The sequence below is a fragment of the Lissotriton vulgaris genome, chromosome 6 (genome assembly GCF_964263255.1).
Source record: "Lissotriton vulgaris chromosome 6, aLisVul1.2, whole genome shotgun sequence".
Lineage (NCBI taxonomy): Eukaryota > Metazoa > Chordata > Amphibia > Caudata > Salamandridae > Lissotriton > Lissotriton vulgaris.
In genome coordinates, this window is record NC_141694.1 from 1,118,339,104 (window position 1) to 1,118,358,577 (window position 19,474).

General features: G+C 45.8%; 1 protein-coding gene across 1 annotated transcript in view; it reads right to left on the minus strand.

The window, feature by feature from the left end:
* The window catches only part of LOC147708518 (kinesin-like protein KIF28), a 685,351-nt gene that overhangs the window by 345,421 nt on the left and 320,456 nt on the right, over positions 1–19,474 (minus strand). Inside the window, exon 13 of the mRNA XM_086927203.1 lies at positions 9,517–9,661. Within this exon, the coding sequence (XP_086783329.1) occupies positions 9,517–9,661 (145 nt within the window). The remainder of the gene's footprint in view (positions 1–9,516; positions 9,662–19,474) is intronic.

The following is a 19,474-nucleotide window of genomic DNA, read 5'->3' on the forward strand; positions in this document are numbered from 1 at the left end:
TGCACCTGACTTGTTACCATCTTCAGATGACCTGAATTTACAGTGATATTAAAGTACAGACTAACACAATCTCTTGTACAGCTGGCATGTGCCCTTTATGGGCTTCCCTTAGGGTCTGAAAATTATACTTACTTTCTGAGGGTGCACCCTCAAGTCCACCAGCCAGCTCCATCTGCCTGAACCTCTTCCACACTCTCATGTATGTCACCTGGGCTCATGTAGTCAGAACCTCTTTCAGCCACTCAGAGTGTTCTATTTCCCCTCTTGATTTAGGAACGATTAGGGTATCAGGGGCCAGATTTTAATTTCTCCTTACCATGAGCTACACCAGGGGCCCCTTTATGTATGGGGGCACTTTCCCTTTTTGCACCCAGTGCATCTTAAAACAGGTGCAGCAGGCGCAAACAGGGAAAGTGCGCCCTATTACATAGAATGCGTCCTATTACATAGAATGCGCTGCCCCCAGGGCAGCTGCAAACTCGTGCTGTCCCCAGGACAGACTGTAACATGCCTGCACTTTTAAAGGGGATTAGAGATCCCCTTGCAGACGGGTGCAGTGAGTATCTGCACCTGCCTGCAAAGGGATGTCTGGGGGTCCATAGGACCCCCTTTCCCCCTACTGGGGGCTGCTATCAGGGGACACACTGACAGTGCGCCACCGTCAGAGCGCTCCCTGACAGCTTCATTACTTCTGCTCATGTCTACACTGCGGACCGGTTGCAGATGAGGGAATGCACTCTTGAGAAAGCGCAGGTGCTGTATGTGCGTCAGTACTTTCAGTATTACAGAAAGGGATGTGCAACGGTCTGGGGCCCCTTCTGTAAAACCAAAATGCATTGTGGGCGAGCAAAGTGAGCACATACGCCAGTTGCGTCCCTGGGGCACTTTGTGTAAAAAGGCTCCAGGAAGTTTGCCATAGCCTCAGAGAGGGGCTGATTCTGCTTTGCAGAGCTTTGGTTTCCATCTGTGGCAAGTTGAACCTCATGAGTCTATGATAACTCAGTAGGTGGTAGGAGAGCTAGTTAGGTTATAGTGCTGAAAAAAACGAGATATAGAGTAAGTGTTGCGACAAGGAAGTCATGAACAGAGAAAGGAGACATGATAGTCTGCCATGATTGATTCCAGATGACAGGCAACTAACAGTGGCAAAACAAGGAAGCCTACGGCCCTACTGCAAACAAGGAAAAAGGGCTTCCTTGCCTTGCAGTTTAGCATTAAAAGACAGCCATAATAGGTGTGCATTGATCCACAAACATATGTTTTCCAGTGCCACTGCGCCTCCAGCAGCATTGAAAGTTATTCTTCTGGTTGGCAAAGTAACTTCCAAATTGTTCGCTCTTGGTGACGCCATTGCATGGTATTTTCTCTGTCTCCAGCGCCAAAACCTTGCTGGACAACAATAGAATATCAAAGTGATAAATGCCTAAATAGTTTTACCACATTGACCATGGCAGAAACAGAACCACCTTTAGAGTCACAATCACACCCATCTCTTGATACATCTGTCTGCCAATTGCACCGTTGGGGCCTCTACCAACATATGTGAGATTTCTATAAACGCAAAAAGAACAATTGAAGGACAGAATGCAGAACAATGTCATACAGATCTGGGCCTAAATCCATCGTTTTTTTGCTCGCCATTCAAGTTTGGACCCAGCCATATGCAAATCAGTCTTGACCCTGTGCCCAATGGGAACAGTCCAGCCAGAACTGCCAGGGCAGGTCCTCCCTGGACTGGAAACAAGCATCCTAGGACTGGTTTCGGGCTTTCAGCTCTCATTAGCCAGTCTAGTGGCACGAAGAGCACAGGACCCACGTCTGGGCATATGGTCCCACTTGGGGTGACAAACGCAAAAAGAACAATTGATTTGACAGAATGCAGAACAATGTCATACATTCACCCCAGTACAGAGATCTGGGCCTAAATCGATCGTTTTTTTGCTCACCATGCCATTCCAGTTTGAATCCAGCCATATGCAAACCAGTCTAATACCTGCGCCCAATGGGAACAGTCCAGCCCAAACTCCAAGGCCCAGATAGCTGGGTCTGAGCTGAGGTGGCGAAGTGAGAAAGAATGATGATGGATTCAACCCACATCTGTGAATGGGGGTGAATGTGTGAAAAGTTTCAGCGCTCTGTCCATCATCTCCTTGTGTTTGCTTTGTTTGCCCTAAGATGGCGTGGTATGCCCAGACGTGGGTCCCTTGCTCACTGTGCCACTGGATTCAAGCTAGCCTGGCTGATTAAGGGTGTTACCTGTAATATCGGCCTGGGCTAGTCCCTGACGTAGCCCACAACATTGGCGACGAGCAGAGGGGGCCCAACCCTCGCCCGTGCACCGGAGGTCAGAGCGGAACATCCTACTCCCTTCCGCGACCCTACCGCATGCCTGCCTGTGGCGGTAACCCAGCCAATAACCTCACCTGCGGCAGCATCTCAGCCTGGCCCGTCTGGCCACCCCTGCCACCTCACACTTGGGATCACCGGAGGCCCCTGTGGCTGCGCCCGGGATTCGGCGCGTCAGGGAGTGGATCCTGACCGGAGGTGCGATGTGGTGCCATATCCCATGCATCTCGCGTGAGTCCCGGGTACGCGGAGCACCCTGCCATTGCTCACGCATCCCGGGTGAGATGCTGAAAACGCCTCCTGATATTCCCTACTGCGCCCTGGAGAATTCTCGAGCAACTGCCTGGCCTGGAGAGTGACATTGACATCTCTACACCTCCCGACGCCAGCAGAACGCTCGACGGAGCTGAGGTAGGCCGCCCAGCTGCCACGTGGCGTCGCGAAATTGGCAGAAAAGGGGGAACGCTCAGCAAGGGCACGATCCATCCCAATAAAGTCAAGGAAACAAAATAAAAACAAAGGGGAAGAAGGGGTAACTGTCCCGACGAGCCACCACCATGGTGGATGAAGAAGCACCAGCAGCCGCCATTAACATTCCATTCCAACACGCTGCGTCTGGGGTCTTACCACCTTTCAGCGAAATGGAGGACCCGTCCACAGCGTCACCACAGTGGAAGGTATGGCTCAAGAGACTGGAAAATTACTTTGTAGTCACGAGAGAGACGAACAAAGCAGTGAAGAGGTCACTTTTACTACATTATGAGGGGACGAGATATTTAGGCTCTTTAAACACCTGCCCAATTCGGGGGCGGCGGACAACTATGACGCTGCGGTAGCGGCCCTCAACGGTCACTTTGACCCACAGCTGAACCTAGACTTTTAAGTTTTCTGGGACAGGCACGACAGAGGGAAGGTGAGGCCATGGACCGGTTTTATGCCCTTGTAAGGGAGCTATCAGTTCCTGTACTGATGAGGATCAACCGAAAGCTATAAGGAGACAGATCATCCAAGGGTGTTGAGACAAGGCACTGAGAGGAACGATACTCCTCAAGCCAGGAATCTCATTAGAAGACATCTTAATATTGGCCAGGTCCCATGACCTCTCGAATGTCAGGGCCACCGCTATGGAACAAGCGCTCCACAAATCCCAAGGCAAACCAGAGGCCGTCAAGAGTGAACGAGCAGACGCGGTGAAGACGTGGACCACCCCAAAAGGAATACCGAAAAGACCAGTCCCGAGCACGGTGTGGGTATTGCGGACACACGAGCCCCACGCGGCCAAAGACTGCCCAGCACAAGGGAAAACCTGCTCGAACTGTGGGATTCCAAACCACTTCGCGAGGGTATGCCGAAGGAGGAACACGTCAAAGACCGAAACCACGCACACCTACTAAAGCAGTTCGGCAGTTGTCGCTAGCTGAACCACCACCACCGAAGACAGAGAGATATCTACCCACAATGGACGAAGACTCGGAGTCTGAAGATGAAGAGGCATACATTGTCTCGTTTGCGCGGGAACTTAAACAGCGGCGGCGGCCGCAGCCGACGTGCATTGTACAGATGGCAGGAAATGAAGTTAAGACAATAATTGATACTGGAGCCACCGTGAATGTAATGGGCTTACAGCAGTTCAAGAAACTATGCCCTCGCCCCCAGGTGATCCCGTCCAAAACGAGGATATTCGCATATGGAGCGGATACGCCGCTACTCCTAAAAGGGAAAATCACAATACCCATCAAGGCCGATGAGTCGGAGGTGGCGGCGACAATCCACATAATCAACAGAGAAGCTGACACCCTGCTAAGCAGCCACACGTCCGAAGACCATAAAATTAATAGCATTCGCTAATCGCATCAGAGCACACCAGGTGGATGAACTACTGGGACGATTCCCCGAATTATTCCGGGGTCTGGGCTGTATAAAATGTGAATCAATCAAACTGCACATCGACAGGTCGGTCACCCCCACCGCCCTGCGACACCGCCGGTTCCCGTTTCACTTACGCCCACTGGTGGAGAAAGAACTTGAGAAACTGGAAAATTTGGGTGTCATAGAAAAGGTCACGGGCCAACCCCGTGGGTTTCTCCAATGGTCATTGTGGAAAAACCTAAACAACCGGGTGAGATCCGGTTGTGCATTGACATGCGACTACCAAATACCGCGATCCGGAGGGAGAGACACCTGACCCCTACTATGGACGATATTATTGCCGATGTAAAATGGTCAAAGTGGTTTTCGAAGATTGATCTGAACGCGGGATACCACCAGCCACCATTGGCGGAGGAGAGCCGATTCATAACCACTTTTAGTACCCATCTTGGTCTACGAAGATACAAACGGCTGAACTTTGGCATCTCCTCAGCAGCCGAGGTGTTCCAGAACACCATTAGAGAACTCCTGTCCGGGCTGCCTGGGGTAATCAATGTCAGCGATGATATCCTGATCCATTCTGCCACTGCTTCGGAACATCACAAACACCTCCGAGATGTCCTGAGGAGACTGAGTGCCCACGGAGCAACACTCCACAAAGAAAAGTGTCCGTTTTTCCAGCCCTCCATAAAATTCTTCGGGTACGTCTTCAATCAGGAAGGTATCCAGGTAGACCCGAGGAAGTCCAAGGCCATCAAGGACGCCCTAGCGCCAAAATCCCCGACAGAAGTAAGGAGCTTCCTTGGGATGGCCACTTACTGTGGCCGGTTCATACCCGGCCTAGCCACCTGAAGTGAACCTCTACGGGCGCTGACCAAGACGGACGCTGCCTGGCAGTGGGGTCCGAAAGAAGCCGAAGCATTCCAAGGGATCAAGGACGCTCTTCTGGAGAAAGCCACCTTGTCATACTTCGATCCCACGAAACGTACGGAGGTGCTCGTGGACGCCAGCCCGGTGGGCCTTGGGGCGGTGCTGACCCAGGAACATGAACCCGGCCAATGGACAGCACTAGCGTTCGCCAGCAAAGCCCTTACCCCAACTGAGACCAGATATGCCCAGATTGAAAGAGAGGCCTTAGCCATCAAATGGGCCTGTGGCCATTTCCATCTGTACCTGCTAGGACATCCTTTCGTCATGGTCACTGACCACCAACCCCTGGTATCTCTTTTCAAGGGGACTGCTCCACACCCGCCACCCCGAATAGAACGATGGGTGATCCAACTTCAACCATATGAGATGGAAGTCATATATCGGCCGGGGGCCAAAAACCCCACGGATTTCCTGTTGCGCCACCCATCCATACCTGAACCAGAGAAGGAGGATGAAGAATGTGAAGAGTATGCCCAGTGGGTAGCACTCACGTCATACCCCCTAAGCATGACGCTAGAAGAGGTGAAAGAAGCAGCCGCTACCAACAACATCTACCAGAGGTCGCTGCAGGCGGTTCAAGAAGGTTCGTGGGCCGAGTATCTCCGCCCCTCCAACTCCAGGTCAGCTGGAGACAGAGAGTCTCTCACGAAGATGTGGCGAATCAGACACGAGCTAAGTGCCACCGAAGAGGGGGTGTTGCTGAGAGGGTCGCGTCTGGTCATCCCTCAGGGCCTGAGAGACAGAGCGGTGCAACTGGCCCATGGGGGCACCAAGGCACCACGAAGATGAAAGAGCGCATGCGGGAAAAAGTATGGTTCCCTGAGTTAGAAAGCATGGTGGAGGAACACGTGCGGAAATGCATGGCCTGCCAGCTGACAAGTGACCCTGAAGGGCCCCTGCCCATAATCACTGAAGAAGCCTGCACAGCTCCCTGGACCAAGGTGAGCATAGACTTTGGGAGCTTCCCGGGAGAGGGACACACGCTAGTAGTCATCGACTCCTACTCGAAATACCCACTGGTGGATAAAGTAGCCTCCACTGCGTTCACCCACGTGGGACCAGCACTAGAAAAAATGTTCTCCATGTTTGGATACCCGTCAGAGATACGAAGTGACAATGGGCCACCGTTCCAGGGTGGTGAGTTTGCCACGTTTCTCCAACAAAGGGGAATACAACACCGCCGCATCACACCTCAGTGGCCCCAAGCCAATGGGGACGTTAAAAGATTCATGCGGACCTTAAATAAAGTATTCCGGATTGCAGTGATAGAACAGGCTGACCCGGAGCAGAGGCTACATGAATTCCTGCGGGAGTACAGGGGCACCCCTCACTGCACCACCCAAAGCAGTCCATGGACCCTCATGTTTCAAGGGCCATGAAGAGACCTCCTCCCCAGTGCCCCGGGGTGGACACCACCCCAGCTGTCACCGGTGAAGCCCAGGAACGGAGGCGCCAAGGGAACCAACGAGCTAGTCGCCGCAGAAAAGCCACCCCCAGAAGAATGAGCCCGGGGACCCGGGTGATCTTACGGAACCAACGTCCAGGGGGAAAGTTCCTAACCTGGTACGAGCCAGGTACTTGGACGGTCATGTCCGCAAGGGGCACCATGATCACGGCACAGAAGGGAGAAGAGGAAGTGTCGAGGAACGCCTCCTGGTTCAAGGCCATACCGTCAGGAAGAGGACTGGGCTCAGAGCTAGACGAAGGGGAACCCAATTCGAACACGACGACAGCTCCCGGCGAGGAGGAAGATGCACCGATGGGAAGACAGGCAGAGGGACCTGAGCCTGTCATTGTGCCTCTGACCCCGCCCGCCATGACCGGAAATGTTTGGCAAGATGCCGGAAGTGATAGGGTCAACTCACAGCGATACAACTTGCGGCCCAACCCACAACCAAGACAGAGACTGAGAGACTATGCCTGCCTGCTAAGGCCGTGAAGCGGACACAAAGGGACACACAAGGACCCAGGCACTTTGTTGTAAAATGTTTGTAATCCGGGACTGGTTTATCTTGCTTTGCAAAAGAAAAAAATTATAGTTGGATAGGGATGTAATATCCCCAGCGGTCTAGTGGTTGCACGCACACACGCATTCATACATCCGCAGGCCAGGCGTGGCCTGCGGGGTTAAATAAAAGGAGGACGCCCGCTCGAGGACGTCACTTCCGACTGAGGAACCGCCCCCGCGCTGCCTCATATGCCTAAGTGAGGCCTGGGCTAGTCCCTGACGTAGCCCACAACATTACCCAGAAACCGGTCCCAGGATGCTTGGTTCCGGTTCAGGGAAGACCTTGCTTGGCAATTTGGACTCAACTGCTCCCATGAGGCACAGGGTCAAGACTGATTTCCATATAGCTGGGTCTGAACTGAGGTTGCGCAGTGAGCTAAAGAATGATGATGAATTCGACCCAGATCTGTGACTGGGGGTGAGTATCTGAAAGGTTTCAGCACTCTGTCCATCATCTCCTTGTGTTTGCCAGATTTCTATAAACCACGGGAACCACTGAAGAAAAGTGGCATCTGATTGTATGAGGATGAAAGTTGGTATTTGCTTTGATTTGACTCTGCGAGGAGCAAGCTGAGGCAACAACATAGCTCAGGCACAATGCCGTTCTTAAGAACATGATTTTCTGTTACTGCCTACCCTAATAGCAAGTTGCAGAAAATATAGAAAAATGAACTATTCTTATATGACTGTGACTAAACGTTCTGACTTGATGTCCTTTAGAAAAAATATTTCTTTTACACACAGTAAAAAAAAACGTTTTCTATAGAGCAAGGTTTTTTAACAAATACTGCTAGGGACATTTTTTGCATGTGGATGCAGAAATGTGAGCAAGTGACTACATTATGTGCTTGTTGACAATTTACTGACATCAATATGCCTCTTGGCCTATTGCTTAATTTGGGATTGTTTAAAAAATAACTAGACACCAACTAACTCGGTGTCATTGACTAGCTCGAGATCTTCTTCACCATACTACCACAAGCATGAAGTCTTTCATTTTCATGAACATGCAAAAATGATAGCACGCAGCCTTTGTCACCAGTATTGCCATACAGGATCCCATGCTTGGTAACATATTTTGTCTCCTGCTACCCAGGAGAATTGAAGACAAACGTGTAGAGGACTACATTAGACTCAATACAGATGTCTGCCAACTGTTTAAAGTTGAACGGGAGCAAGACCGAGGTGCTCGTGGTGGGGGGTGTACCGTCGGCGTGGTCGTCGGCGTGGTGGCCACCCTGTCTGGGGGAAGCTCCCGCTCCCTGCCGTGAGGCTAGGAACTTGGGCGTGTGGCTCGACAGGGACCTCACCTTTGGCCCACATGTCGGTCGGGTGGCGGGGGTATGTTTCAGCGTTCTGAGAACCCTTAGGAAAGTCTTAGATCTGCTTCCTATTTCAGCGCGTCAGACGCTGGTGCATGCCTTGGTCACCTCCCGACTTGATTACGGGAACCTACTTTATCTGGGGGCCATCGGCAGGGTCATTGGTCGTTTGCAGGTTCTCCAAAACGCGGCAGCATGGCTGGTCCTCAGACTCCCTAGGAGGGCATCTGCCAAGCCAGCCCTGCGAGCGCTCCATTGGCTCCCTATTGAGAGGAGAGTGCAGTTTAAGGCCCTTGCCACCTGCCACCGTATTCTGAATGGCAAGGCACCTCTCCCGCTTCAGAGTCTAATAGCTTACTATGAGCCTACACGCAGCCTTCGGTCCTCACAGACCGGGCTGCTAAAAGTACCCAGAATTTCGAAAGCTCGCATGGGAGGCAGGTCCTTCAGATACCTTGCCCCCAAATGTTGGAATAATCTGCCACTGGAACTTCGGCTTGAATCTTCCGAAACCCAGTTTAGGAAAAAACTTAAAACTTATCTGTTTCAGTAGGTAGCTTGGTTGGGAGGAGGGGGGACAGTTACTCCACTTGCCATAGCGCGGGGACACGCCAGTGGCGTAACCAGGCGCTTAATAAATCTCCAATAATAATAATAATAATAATAATAATAATAATAGTGGACTGTTCAGTTACAACCTTTCCACGATTTTTGGTATCACTCCTCTAGCTGAATCCAGTATTCCTTTTATTCTGTCAAAGGCAATCTTTCTGAGAACAGAAGGTGTGATAGAAGACCAAAAGATAAGAAGAACACGAAGAGTAGATAGGGAAACAAAACCTTCCATAATAGATATGATTATAGCATCATTTGTCTTTCCTCCTCCAACCAACTAATGACATGCACAATTTGGTTTCTAGCACCTTGTAGTCTGTGTGAGGTAGAGGAGTGGTGAAAGCTGATAGTTCAAGCAGGATGCAGGGAACAGATCTCAAGTCGATCTTTAAATGCAAATCGTACATTGATTAATCACATCCTTACCAATCGTATCAACACTGAAACCTTCAGCTGCTGCCAGCTCTGAATGAAAGAAGTCATAGTCGTATTTGGAGACGTCATCATTGTTGCGTTCACTGGGAAATCCAATGTACAGATAAGCGCTGTTGGATCCCAAAATTATGCGGTCCTATGAATAAGAAGAAGAAGATGCCAATTAGCTCAAGCATTGTCAGATTCACATCTTTATTTCGATCTTCGTGTTCAAAACATCCTTTGTCAAGTTCAACAGCGTACAAGCATTGTGATCCAAGATATGAATATCTTAGTCGTTATTATGAAGTTAAGACCTCAGTGAGCTATCAGTAATTAAGAATCTGTAGGGCTTTAAAGGTTTTTATGTTGAAATCATTTAGCATGCACTTTTCTCAGTCCAATAATAAATATCAAAACCTGCTTAGGAAATGAATTGTTCTGACATTGCATGACATTTGTCTTTGCACACAATAAGCTTCAAAGTGTTAACTGAGTTGCATGTATATATGAAAGCATGTGGTATTTATATAGCATAAACCTAGCTGAAAAGTGGAGGAGCACTATACAGAGTCCAAGGTAAAGATTGGAGAGGTAGCTGATTTTTAATAGCAAAATTGGTCTGTTACTGCACTAGAATGCTGTGTTCTTACAGAGGTATGTCATCTGTACTTTCCTAAATTGGAGACATTTTGGGGCAATCCTGATACAAGGATGTTGATCCAGATTCTGGGTGAATACATGGAGAAGGCCTGCTGTCTTTTACATTTTTTGCTCTTCTTCGTCTCCAATTTGATGGTGTCGTGGTTTGAAAAGTGCCAAGAGTCATTAGAGATGGTGACCTCGTCAGCCAGATAGGCATGTGTGCTGGTCATGAGGATTTTGTAGATGATGCAGCTGATTTTGAAGATAATGCTGACTGGCAAGGACAGCTAATGGAGCTCCATCAGGGTTTAAGGTGATGTGCTCATATTATTTTTGCCCATGAGGTGTGCTGTTGCATGTAAGATGCTATTGAGGGAGGTCACAGTAGAATCTAGGATGGAAGCCATGGAGCAGGGCATTGCTGCCATCTACAAACAAGAGAACAAGTGGTTGAGCAGCAATTCTAAAGTTGCTATTAGGCGGAAATGGTTGTACTTTCTTTAGTAGCGAGAGCTGGTACCATGCTGTCTTACCTTACTTGGTGATCAGACTGCAGGGTGTATCGGAGTAAGTTGGGGTTCAAATTCATACAGGTTCATGTCATTGAGGCTGATTGTGACTAGTTGTTGTGTGTTGGTCTTGTTGAGCAGCAGGAAGGCTGTTTTTGAGGGGTTAAGTTTCAGATATGTGGTGGACATTCAGGTCTGCATGAATTGCAAGAAGCGTTCTGAGGAATTGGATGTCTGAAGAAAAGGAGACCTTCAAATGCAGTTCTGTTTCGTCAGTGTATTGGTGAATTATGATCATCTAGATGACAATGGACAAGATGGAACCCTGGGGAACTCCACAGGGGATTGAAATCTTCTGGGACCTTGAGTTGCCAGTGTGAATGAATTGTTTCTGTTTGAATAGGTAGGAAGAGAACCAGTTACGAAAATGTCCTCATTTGAGACATCAGGATGTCGAAGAAGATGGGGTGGTCGACAATGCCCAAGGCAGCTGAGAGGCCAAGTAATATAAGGACTTTGATGTCATGTTTATCTCAAGTCACATTTTGTAAGGTTGCTGCTTCCATGCTGCAGCATGATCTGAAGCTGGATTAATCATTGTGTAGGAGGTGGTTGGTGTAGATGTGATCTTTGAATTGTGCATATATTGCTTTTACGATGATTTTGTCAATGAATGGTAGGTGAGTGATGGGTAGCTGGCACTTTTGTCAGCATCTAGTGTAGGTTTCTTCAGGAGTCTGGTCGGTCTTCAGAGGTTATGGGAAGATGCCTTGAGTAAAGGAGGTGTTCAAAATGGCGAGAGGCCTTCTCCTGAGAGGGGTTTGAGGAAGGGTGAGGGTAACATATCATCTTCATAGGTGATGGTTTTAAGAATGTTGGCAGTACTTATTTTGAGCCAGTGGCTGGAGATGGTGCCTATCACATTCATTTTCGGGGACTGGACCCAGACTTTGACCCAGAAGGAGAGAAAAACACAGAAAAGTGAATGAAGGAGGAAGAAAAAAATGTTAAGACAGTAACAAAGGGAGAATGCAGGCATGAAAGAGAATCTGCAAGAGTGAAATAAAAGAAACAGTGAGTGGCCAGTGGTAGATACAAGAGGCATTGCTTGGAATGAAGACTAGACAGCTTTTGCACTCTACATTCAGAAGCACCAGGTTTTCGAGCAGACATTTGTGACTCTGCACTTATTCTTAAACAAATTAAGCACTGAAGTTTGGTGAGGTCTTTAAGAGACAGGGTTTGAATATTGACCATTGTGGGATGCAGGGGAATGGACTGAGCGTTAATAGGGAAAGAGGATTGGTGTTGTTGATGTGCTATTGTATCATTTTCTATTTTAACTAAAACAGTGATTGATGGATTGCACTTCCCCATGGAATGTGACATAGGAGGTTCAGGCAGGGGGTAGATAAAGAGCTTGATTGTTTTGAATTATTTTGCTTCTGTTGGCAGTTCATTGATGGTGCTGTTATAGTTTTCAGCCTTCAATGATGTGATGAGGTGTCTGAGTGTTATGTGGAGGAACTTCAGGGTGCATGAGGTCATTGAGGTGATTTTGACTCCTTGTTCTTTCTTGCCTGCAGGTGGACCATTTGTTGTTAGCAAGATTTTTGGAAAATGAGAGCCCTGAAGGTTTTGGATTGAACATGTGTGTTTTAGCTGGAGCGTAGATGTTCACATGTTTTTTTCCAGAAATTAGTTGAAGTTGTTTAGAATAGAGGTGAGCATAATTCCAGTGTGATAAACTAACCAATAGAATTTTGCCCATCTTTTTAAACTCAGAGAGTGGAGTTATGGCGGATCCTTTGCTCTTTGGCTGGAAAAGAAACCAAAAGGCCTAGCTGCTTTTTGTAGAACTATGAAGGGGCTGGACAAGCTATTTATCTTAGTGCATCCTGTGGAGATGAATAGTGAGGAATTAAGTCCACTTATATTATTTCTTGTTTTAAAGATGGCTTTAGAGGAGAAACCAGTGTTGTTGCTTCTTGTAGGAATGAATGCAGGAAATGCAGTGATGAAAGTTGCTGTGTAGAGGGATGGTAAGGAATAAAGACCATTTGTCTAGCTTCTTGATTTAAAGATGGTTTTGGATGGAAACAAGTGTTGTCACTTCTTGTACAGATTGACACTAGGAAATGCAGTGATGTCACTCCATCTGGGATGATTGGTCTGGATCCGGATTGGTCGGATGATGTTGATAAGGATACATTTTGTCTTGTTCAGGTTCATTATTGAGGCAGGCAGCTGACAAACATGCTTGGATGAGGGAGATATAGTCCCTTTGCTGTTTGATGACCTTCACTGTAGATACTTTCAGGTAAAATTGGGTGCCATCTACAAATTTGTGAAACTTGATTCTACGATTCCCTGGAAGGACTCAGAGAAGTTCAATGTTGAGGATGAAGATCTCAGGTTAGAGGATGGATTTTTGTGGGACTCTACAAGTGATCTAAAGTTGATGGTATCTGGGGATTCCCATATAAATGAGTTGGTACCAATCCAAGAGGAAGGACAAGAAGTTGTATAGTGCATTGTCTCCCAAACTGTGGTCCGCGGACCCCAAGGGGTCCGTGACACATTCCCAGGGGGTCCACAAGCAACAGTTTTAAAAGCACTTCAAAGTTCCTTGAATAATCTGTAGTTTTCGGGCAACTATAAAAGTGTCAAGATAACATCCAGTGATTAATGTACCTGCTGAAGAGGGATGCATGTTTTTTTCAGTAGCAGGTTTGACTCATCTAAGGTAGCATAGAGGGTTAATATGCCTGCTGCAAAGAATGTGCACCATGCATTTAAAAAAACAGTAGTTTATGTGCATAGCTCAGTGGGCTACTGCTTTTGTAACAGAGTTTCTTTTGTTATTGTGCAGTTTATGAGTTACAATCATAATCTAGCACCTGAAACTATGACCTGCCATCAAACAGCTGCATGCAAACTGCATGGTACAAGTGAGCATGCTATCTTTTTTCCCAGTATTTCATAATCCTCATTTTGCCAAAAAGGTTTGTTTGGGTAGAATTAAACTGTTATAATTAAAGTCAAAGCTAACCCCTATTTTACATTCTGTGTCAAGATTTTGTGCTTCTCCAGACCAATCACTCTTAAAAAATGCTCACCAGTATGGATGACATGTGAATCCTACACCTTGAAGTCCCCTTTGCCTTATATAACATAGCATTTTCTATACACCGATTTACACACAAACAATTCATTGTCTCTGTATGTGTGTGATGTAAAGTGCTCTTACACCCTACACTTGTATGAGAGATGCTATAAAACAAATGAAATACATGTGACAGATGGGCTATTGATAGAAGAGAGGCACTGTTGGTGAGTGATAGTGAGGGATTAATAAAAGAGCCCCAAAAAGATTGTTGTATTGGTGCATAGTAAGGTCATCCTTTACTATGCTTTAAAAACAAATTCAATTCAATATATAATGACAAATGTGTTGCAGAATGCACCATTTTTCCCCAAATTTCCTTGGTGTGAGAGCCCCCAAAGTTTGCTTTGCAGTGGCCAGGCTCACTCACTGCACTTAGTACTGGGACTGGTCTGGCAATATTTGCCAGGGCGGCTTTGGGTTTCCAGTTTCACCCTGGCAGGAACCTCATACTGCGAAATAGAAACAAATACTGAAAAGTTAGTTGCTGAGATGCAGCACTAACCATCCCATTAAAAGATTTCGATTTTGCTCATTCTTTCTATATAAAATATTAAAATCTTTAGTGATTCGAATATTTGTTTGGTGTGCACAAGTGTGTGTTTACTTTTTTCAAACTACTGTTTTAATGTTTGAAATTTAAATTGTACAAATTGTTTGGGGGTCCTTGGCTTCCAATAGTGACTCAATAGGGGTCCTCAGGAGTCAAACGTTTTGGAACCACTGGTATAGTGCGTCAGTAAATCCTATGTGAGTTGACCAGATGTTATAACAATGGCTTGATGGTGTGGTAATGTCATGCTTATTACAGTTGGGTGTTAAAATGATATGTCAGATTTCTCTAATAAATGATGATGGAATTACATTTTTGTGCTGAATGACGGCCTTATTTATAGTTTAGCAGATGGGATATTAGTATTACACCAAAATGTGGCAGTTATGCTCTTCGTAATAGTGCACTTACAAAACAGACTGAATATATGACATGTTTATGACTAAGTAACCTGTTCAACAAACTCTAAATCAGACCCTGAATCTATCTTCATTTATGAGTGTGTCTTTGGTTTATGTTTTGAAAGTTGTGGCCTAAAATGAGGATAATCAGGATGGAGGCTTGTGTATTTAGATGGAGTGTGATGACAACCTCTTCTATGTTAACTGAATAGAGGACTGCTGAGTAGATGATGTGATGCATCAAGGGTCCTAGTCATAAACACCTATAAGCGTCAATAAACCACATAGTATTCATTTGCCCATATGCATTTCTTGCTACACTATCCAACCCTAAATGTTTTTACATTATTCTATAAGTAGCATTTTCTAAATTCAGAATTTGCTCTGGTAATCCCTAAAAAATATTGCCATGTCAACTAGAAACATTTTGCATCCATCTGTGTTCTTTTTGCCTGAACTACCTCCAGAGACATTTGTATCTTAACCTTAAATCACTTGCTGGTACATAGTCAACTCTTCTGACTTTCCAATGTCCTAGTCCCTCCCTGTACACTATACTAAATACTGAGGTGAGGGTTTTAAAATGAACCCTATTTTTCCTCCTGTTGGGACTGGACTGTCTCCTACATGATGCTACCCTTGACTACAATAGGTTATAGAATTCATGTAAATACAAGCCTAACCGCACATTCATCTGAATGTTCTGCTGCACACAATGAACCCGGAATCCTAGCACTGGAATCCCAAGTGCCATGCATGTGTGTGAGATCGTATACAGTAAATCTGTGTCTGAATGAGCCAGAATGATACATGCCTGTGGGCTTCACTTTGAAAAACCCTGGCCTTGGCATGTGCACAATAATAAAAATGAGGTTGATTTTCAGATGAAAGAAGTGTATTTCTGACATTCCTGAGATGGGAGGGAGGAAACTAGATAATGAAGTGAGACAGAAGTAGGCAGGCTTTCATTTAGAAGAAGTTTAATTGGTATTTTTTTTATTTCAGACCTTACCAATGTTTGGTTTTGGCCCCAAAATAATTAATTTTATATCACTTTTGCACACCACCCCTAAAGCTGCCATTTCTTTAAATGGCCTTACATCCTCTTATATCTATCACTCTACATAGAGGGGTTCATCAAGGGAGCCCGCTCTCTCCTTTTTTTTAAATTTAGCTTTAGAAACCTTTTTATCTGAATTACTAATGGTTGTGAAGAAACCTTTTTATCTGAATTATGACAAATGGTAAATTGGCTGCCTACACGACAATATTCTCTTATTTATTTCATGACCTCAATCATCAATACCAGCTTGTTTCAGTGAAGTTGACTCTTACTCCCATATTTTTGGCTATAAGTTAATTCCAGATACATGTGAGATTCTAACTCTTATTAAATGTACATTTAAAGAGGAATTTATGCATAAAGGTTTCTCATGGAACCTAAATAAAATTAAATATTTCACTCCTGCCATAGTCAAATCAATCTCTCTAAATTTTGAACACTGCTTCCATAAACAAACTACTCTTGTTAATCGTTGGCATCATTCACACCTCTCCTGGTGGGGTCACTTGCATACTATCAAAATAATGTTGGTCCCCATTGTTTTACACATTAATTATAGCATCCTATTAAATCATCTTTCTAAATATTTTAAGAAAATCAACCCCATTCTTTCTTCTTTTCTATGGAATAATAAGAAATCATGTATGTCTTTGTTAAAGTTGAAACAACCATTTACTGATGGTGGTGTCAACTTCCCTGACTTCTATAAATAACACTCAGGATTTCTGTTAAAACAATTGGGACATTGGCTCCTAGATTCCTCAATCTTCTCTCCTTCATTGTTAGGCTTGGAACGTGATCTCTTATCTCCTTTTCAGTTTCAAGAATATCTATAATTTTCAAGAGAACCTAAATTTATTTCTTGCCTTGTCTCTAAACATGTTTGTAAATTGTATATGTACACTTAGCATGTTCTTTATCAGGCTGTAATGCACAGCCTAGGTGGAGATCTTGCACAGGCTTGCAGTCCCCATCTGAGCACAGTGCCAGGGCGCTCAGACCAATCACGACGCTGCTGTCCTGTTGACAGCAGCATTGTGATTGGCTTAGTGGAGCCTGGGTACTTCCTGCTTTCGGGAGAGAGGAAGAGCAGAGATCGACGAGAAGCGTGCATCGCGAACAGGTAAGTGATCTTTAATTTTATTTTTCATCCCCCCACCACCTTCTTTCCACAGCAGCCGCCACTGACTAAGACGACACACCATATGGTCTCCAGACACTAATTTCTTTGATCACAGTGCACAATCACACTCAGTGGAAGTTCTCAAATCCCCTTGTTTATTATTGTTGATAATATCATTGTTTTCTATGCATTTACATATGTTTATAATATATTAGTATACGTTATTTTGTAAGTTACTTATTTCAGACTTGTTTTATGTAATCTACTTACAATATTACACAAGCAGCTTTCTTATAGCTTTGTTTTCGTTCTCCCTTCTACCTTTTTATTTACAACTCGAATGCATACTGATCATTTGTATTTTAATATTTCTCCGTATTGTATTTTTTCAATTGTATTGTTTTTAACATAAATAAACTTTTCTCTTAAACTTAAAAATAAGTAGTTTAGTTCAAATTTGATGATGAGGTCTGTGAATTAGTCTTGCTGTAACTGCCATATGTTGGATCTCAGGGGTAAAGGGTGAGGACTTCAGAATCTGTTGTCAGAGATGAAGGGTGTCTTTGATTCTGAGCAAACCTTTGTCTCCCTGCCTTATCTTTATCAGAAGTGGTTGTAAATAGCCAGGGTGCAGTTTGCTCACACCTCTTTTGTAGCTCTGTGGTGGGATCTCCATCTGGAGACAGCCAAGATTTGAAAAGCATCCCTAGAGATAAAAGCTGAGTCAGAATCATGGCATGTCCAGTACACATGAACGAGAAACCAAAGAAAATAGTTCAATGAATGCCACGTTTTTGAATCTACCTCCTCTGTCAGTGAAAACCATATAAAGGTGGGGGCTGCTGACTTACTTGTTGCTCCAGGTCCAAGTTCTTTTTGACCAAGGAAGGAGTACTTCTCTGAGTACTCAGAGTACTACTGTGCAACCAAGTGCTGGTGTACCTCTGACAGCCAACTTCCCAGGGGTGAAAGAACATCACCTGGAGAATGATCTGAAAGAAGAGTTGCTGATATTGTCATTGGAACCAAGTAGTCCTGCCTTTGTGAGAGGGAAGTAAGTGTGAACCCTGCAGAAGGAGCTGATCAATTAACCCTATTGTAGGGGTACTTCCAAAAGAGGCTCGCCATCTCACATGAGCGACATGATTGGGAGTACTGATCTGTCTGTGCCGCTTTGTTAAAGGAGTTAAGAAACTGCAGTAGTGTGTCAGGCTGTCTCCCTACATTATCCTACATTGTTGCTGCCAAGGGTCATTTACCTTATTTGTAGGCTGGAATAAGTGCCTGGTTGTGGCACCTGCTGTGTGTGTCTTTGAAAAATGTACGTTGTGACTGTGGCAATGCCAATCTGAGTTTGGCCTTGACTGGTCTCAAGAAGCAAAGACCACTAACCCTGAGGTACCATGTCATGAATAGAGGGCCCTGCACTGTCCAGAAGTGCCACAAGCCACCATGCTAAGAAGTCTCGAGGCCATCGCCCGGTGGTACTATGAGCTGAAGATAGTGCCTGGCAGTTAAGGCGCTAAAAGCCTCAGACCCAAATCAGGTGATTGTCATCATACCCCAAGATAGCCCATGGAATGGTGCTGGCATGGTCACAGCCCAAACTGGGAGAAGAAGACTGTCAGCTAGCTCTACCTAGGGAGGCCCAGCATGACTTACCTCAGGAGACTCACCGGAGAATCAATATTAGACTTGCAAAGCCTCAGGGGCCACCGGCATCAACCACGTAGGAGCTCAGACAGGAGCCAATGCCAAAGAGCACCTAATCCTGTCACGTCTTCCAGAAAACTTGCTATTCAGCTAGCAGATGCTCGCGTTTAGGGGGACTATGGCATACCATGAGGCAAAATGTCCACCGATCACAAGTGCTCCAGCACTTAATTGTCAACATCGGCGCTTGTGGCAGTCTGCCACAAGGTGGTACTGTCTGGCTAATTTAGAGATGACCACCACTGTTAATTATTAATTCAATATACATTAAAAATGACTATTACCTGCCACCCAAGCCATTCACATAGCTTTGGGGGCCTGAAGAAGTACAAATGGTCACACCTGTATGAGTGTGATGGTTAGTAGTTGTGTTGTTAGTATCATTGGCAGCATGGCAGGGGCAATGTGTGATGCAAGCCGCAGTGGCCCCCTGAAGCGAACCCTGGCACATATGTTTTTTACACATTAAGCACTGAAACCAATTCGTCCTTCATGCTGCTCCAACCAAGGATGGCCCGGTGCCCCAAAGGCTGTGTGAACTAAGAAAAGTGGGATGGAGCGCACTGTACCTGGTTAAAAGGTACACTATGAACCCTGAAGAGCCAGAGGGACGGGGGAAGAAAGGGTTGCGCCTAGAGGGAGCCACACCAGTGAATCAGATAGGCTCATTTGATTTTTGGGTGCAATATTTCTGCTTTCTGTGTAATAAAGAACCTGTCTTTTATAAAGAGAAGCACTGTCTTGGACATTGATCTGTCTGGGTACCCCCACACTAACCTTCATGAGAAACATGTGAC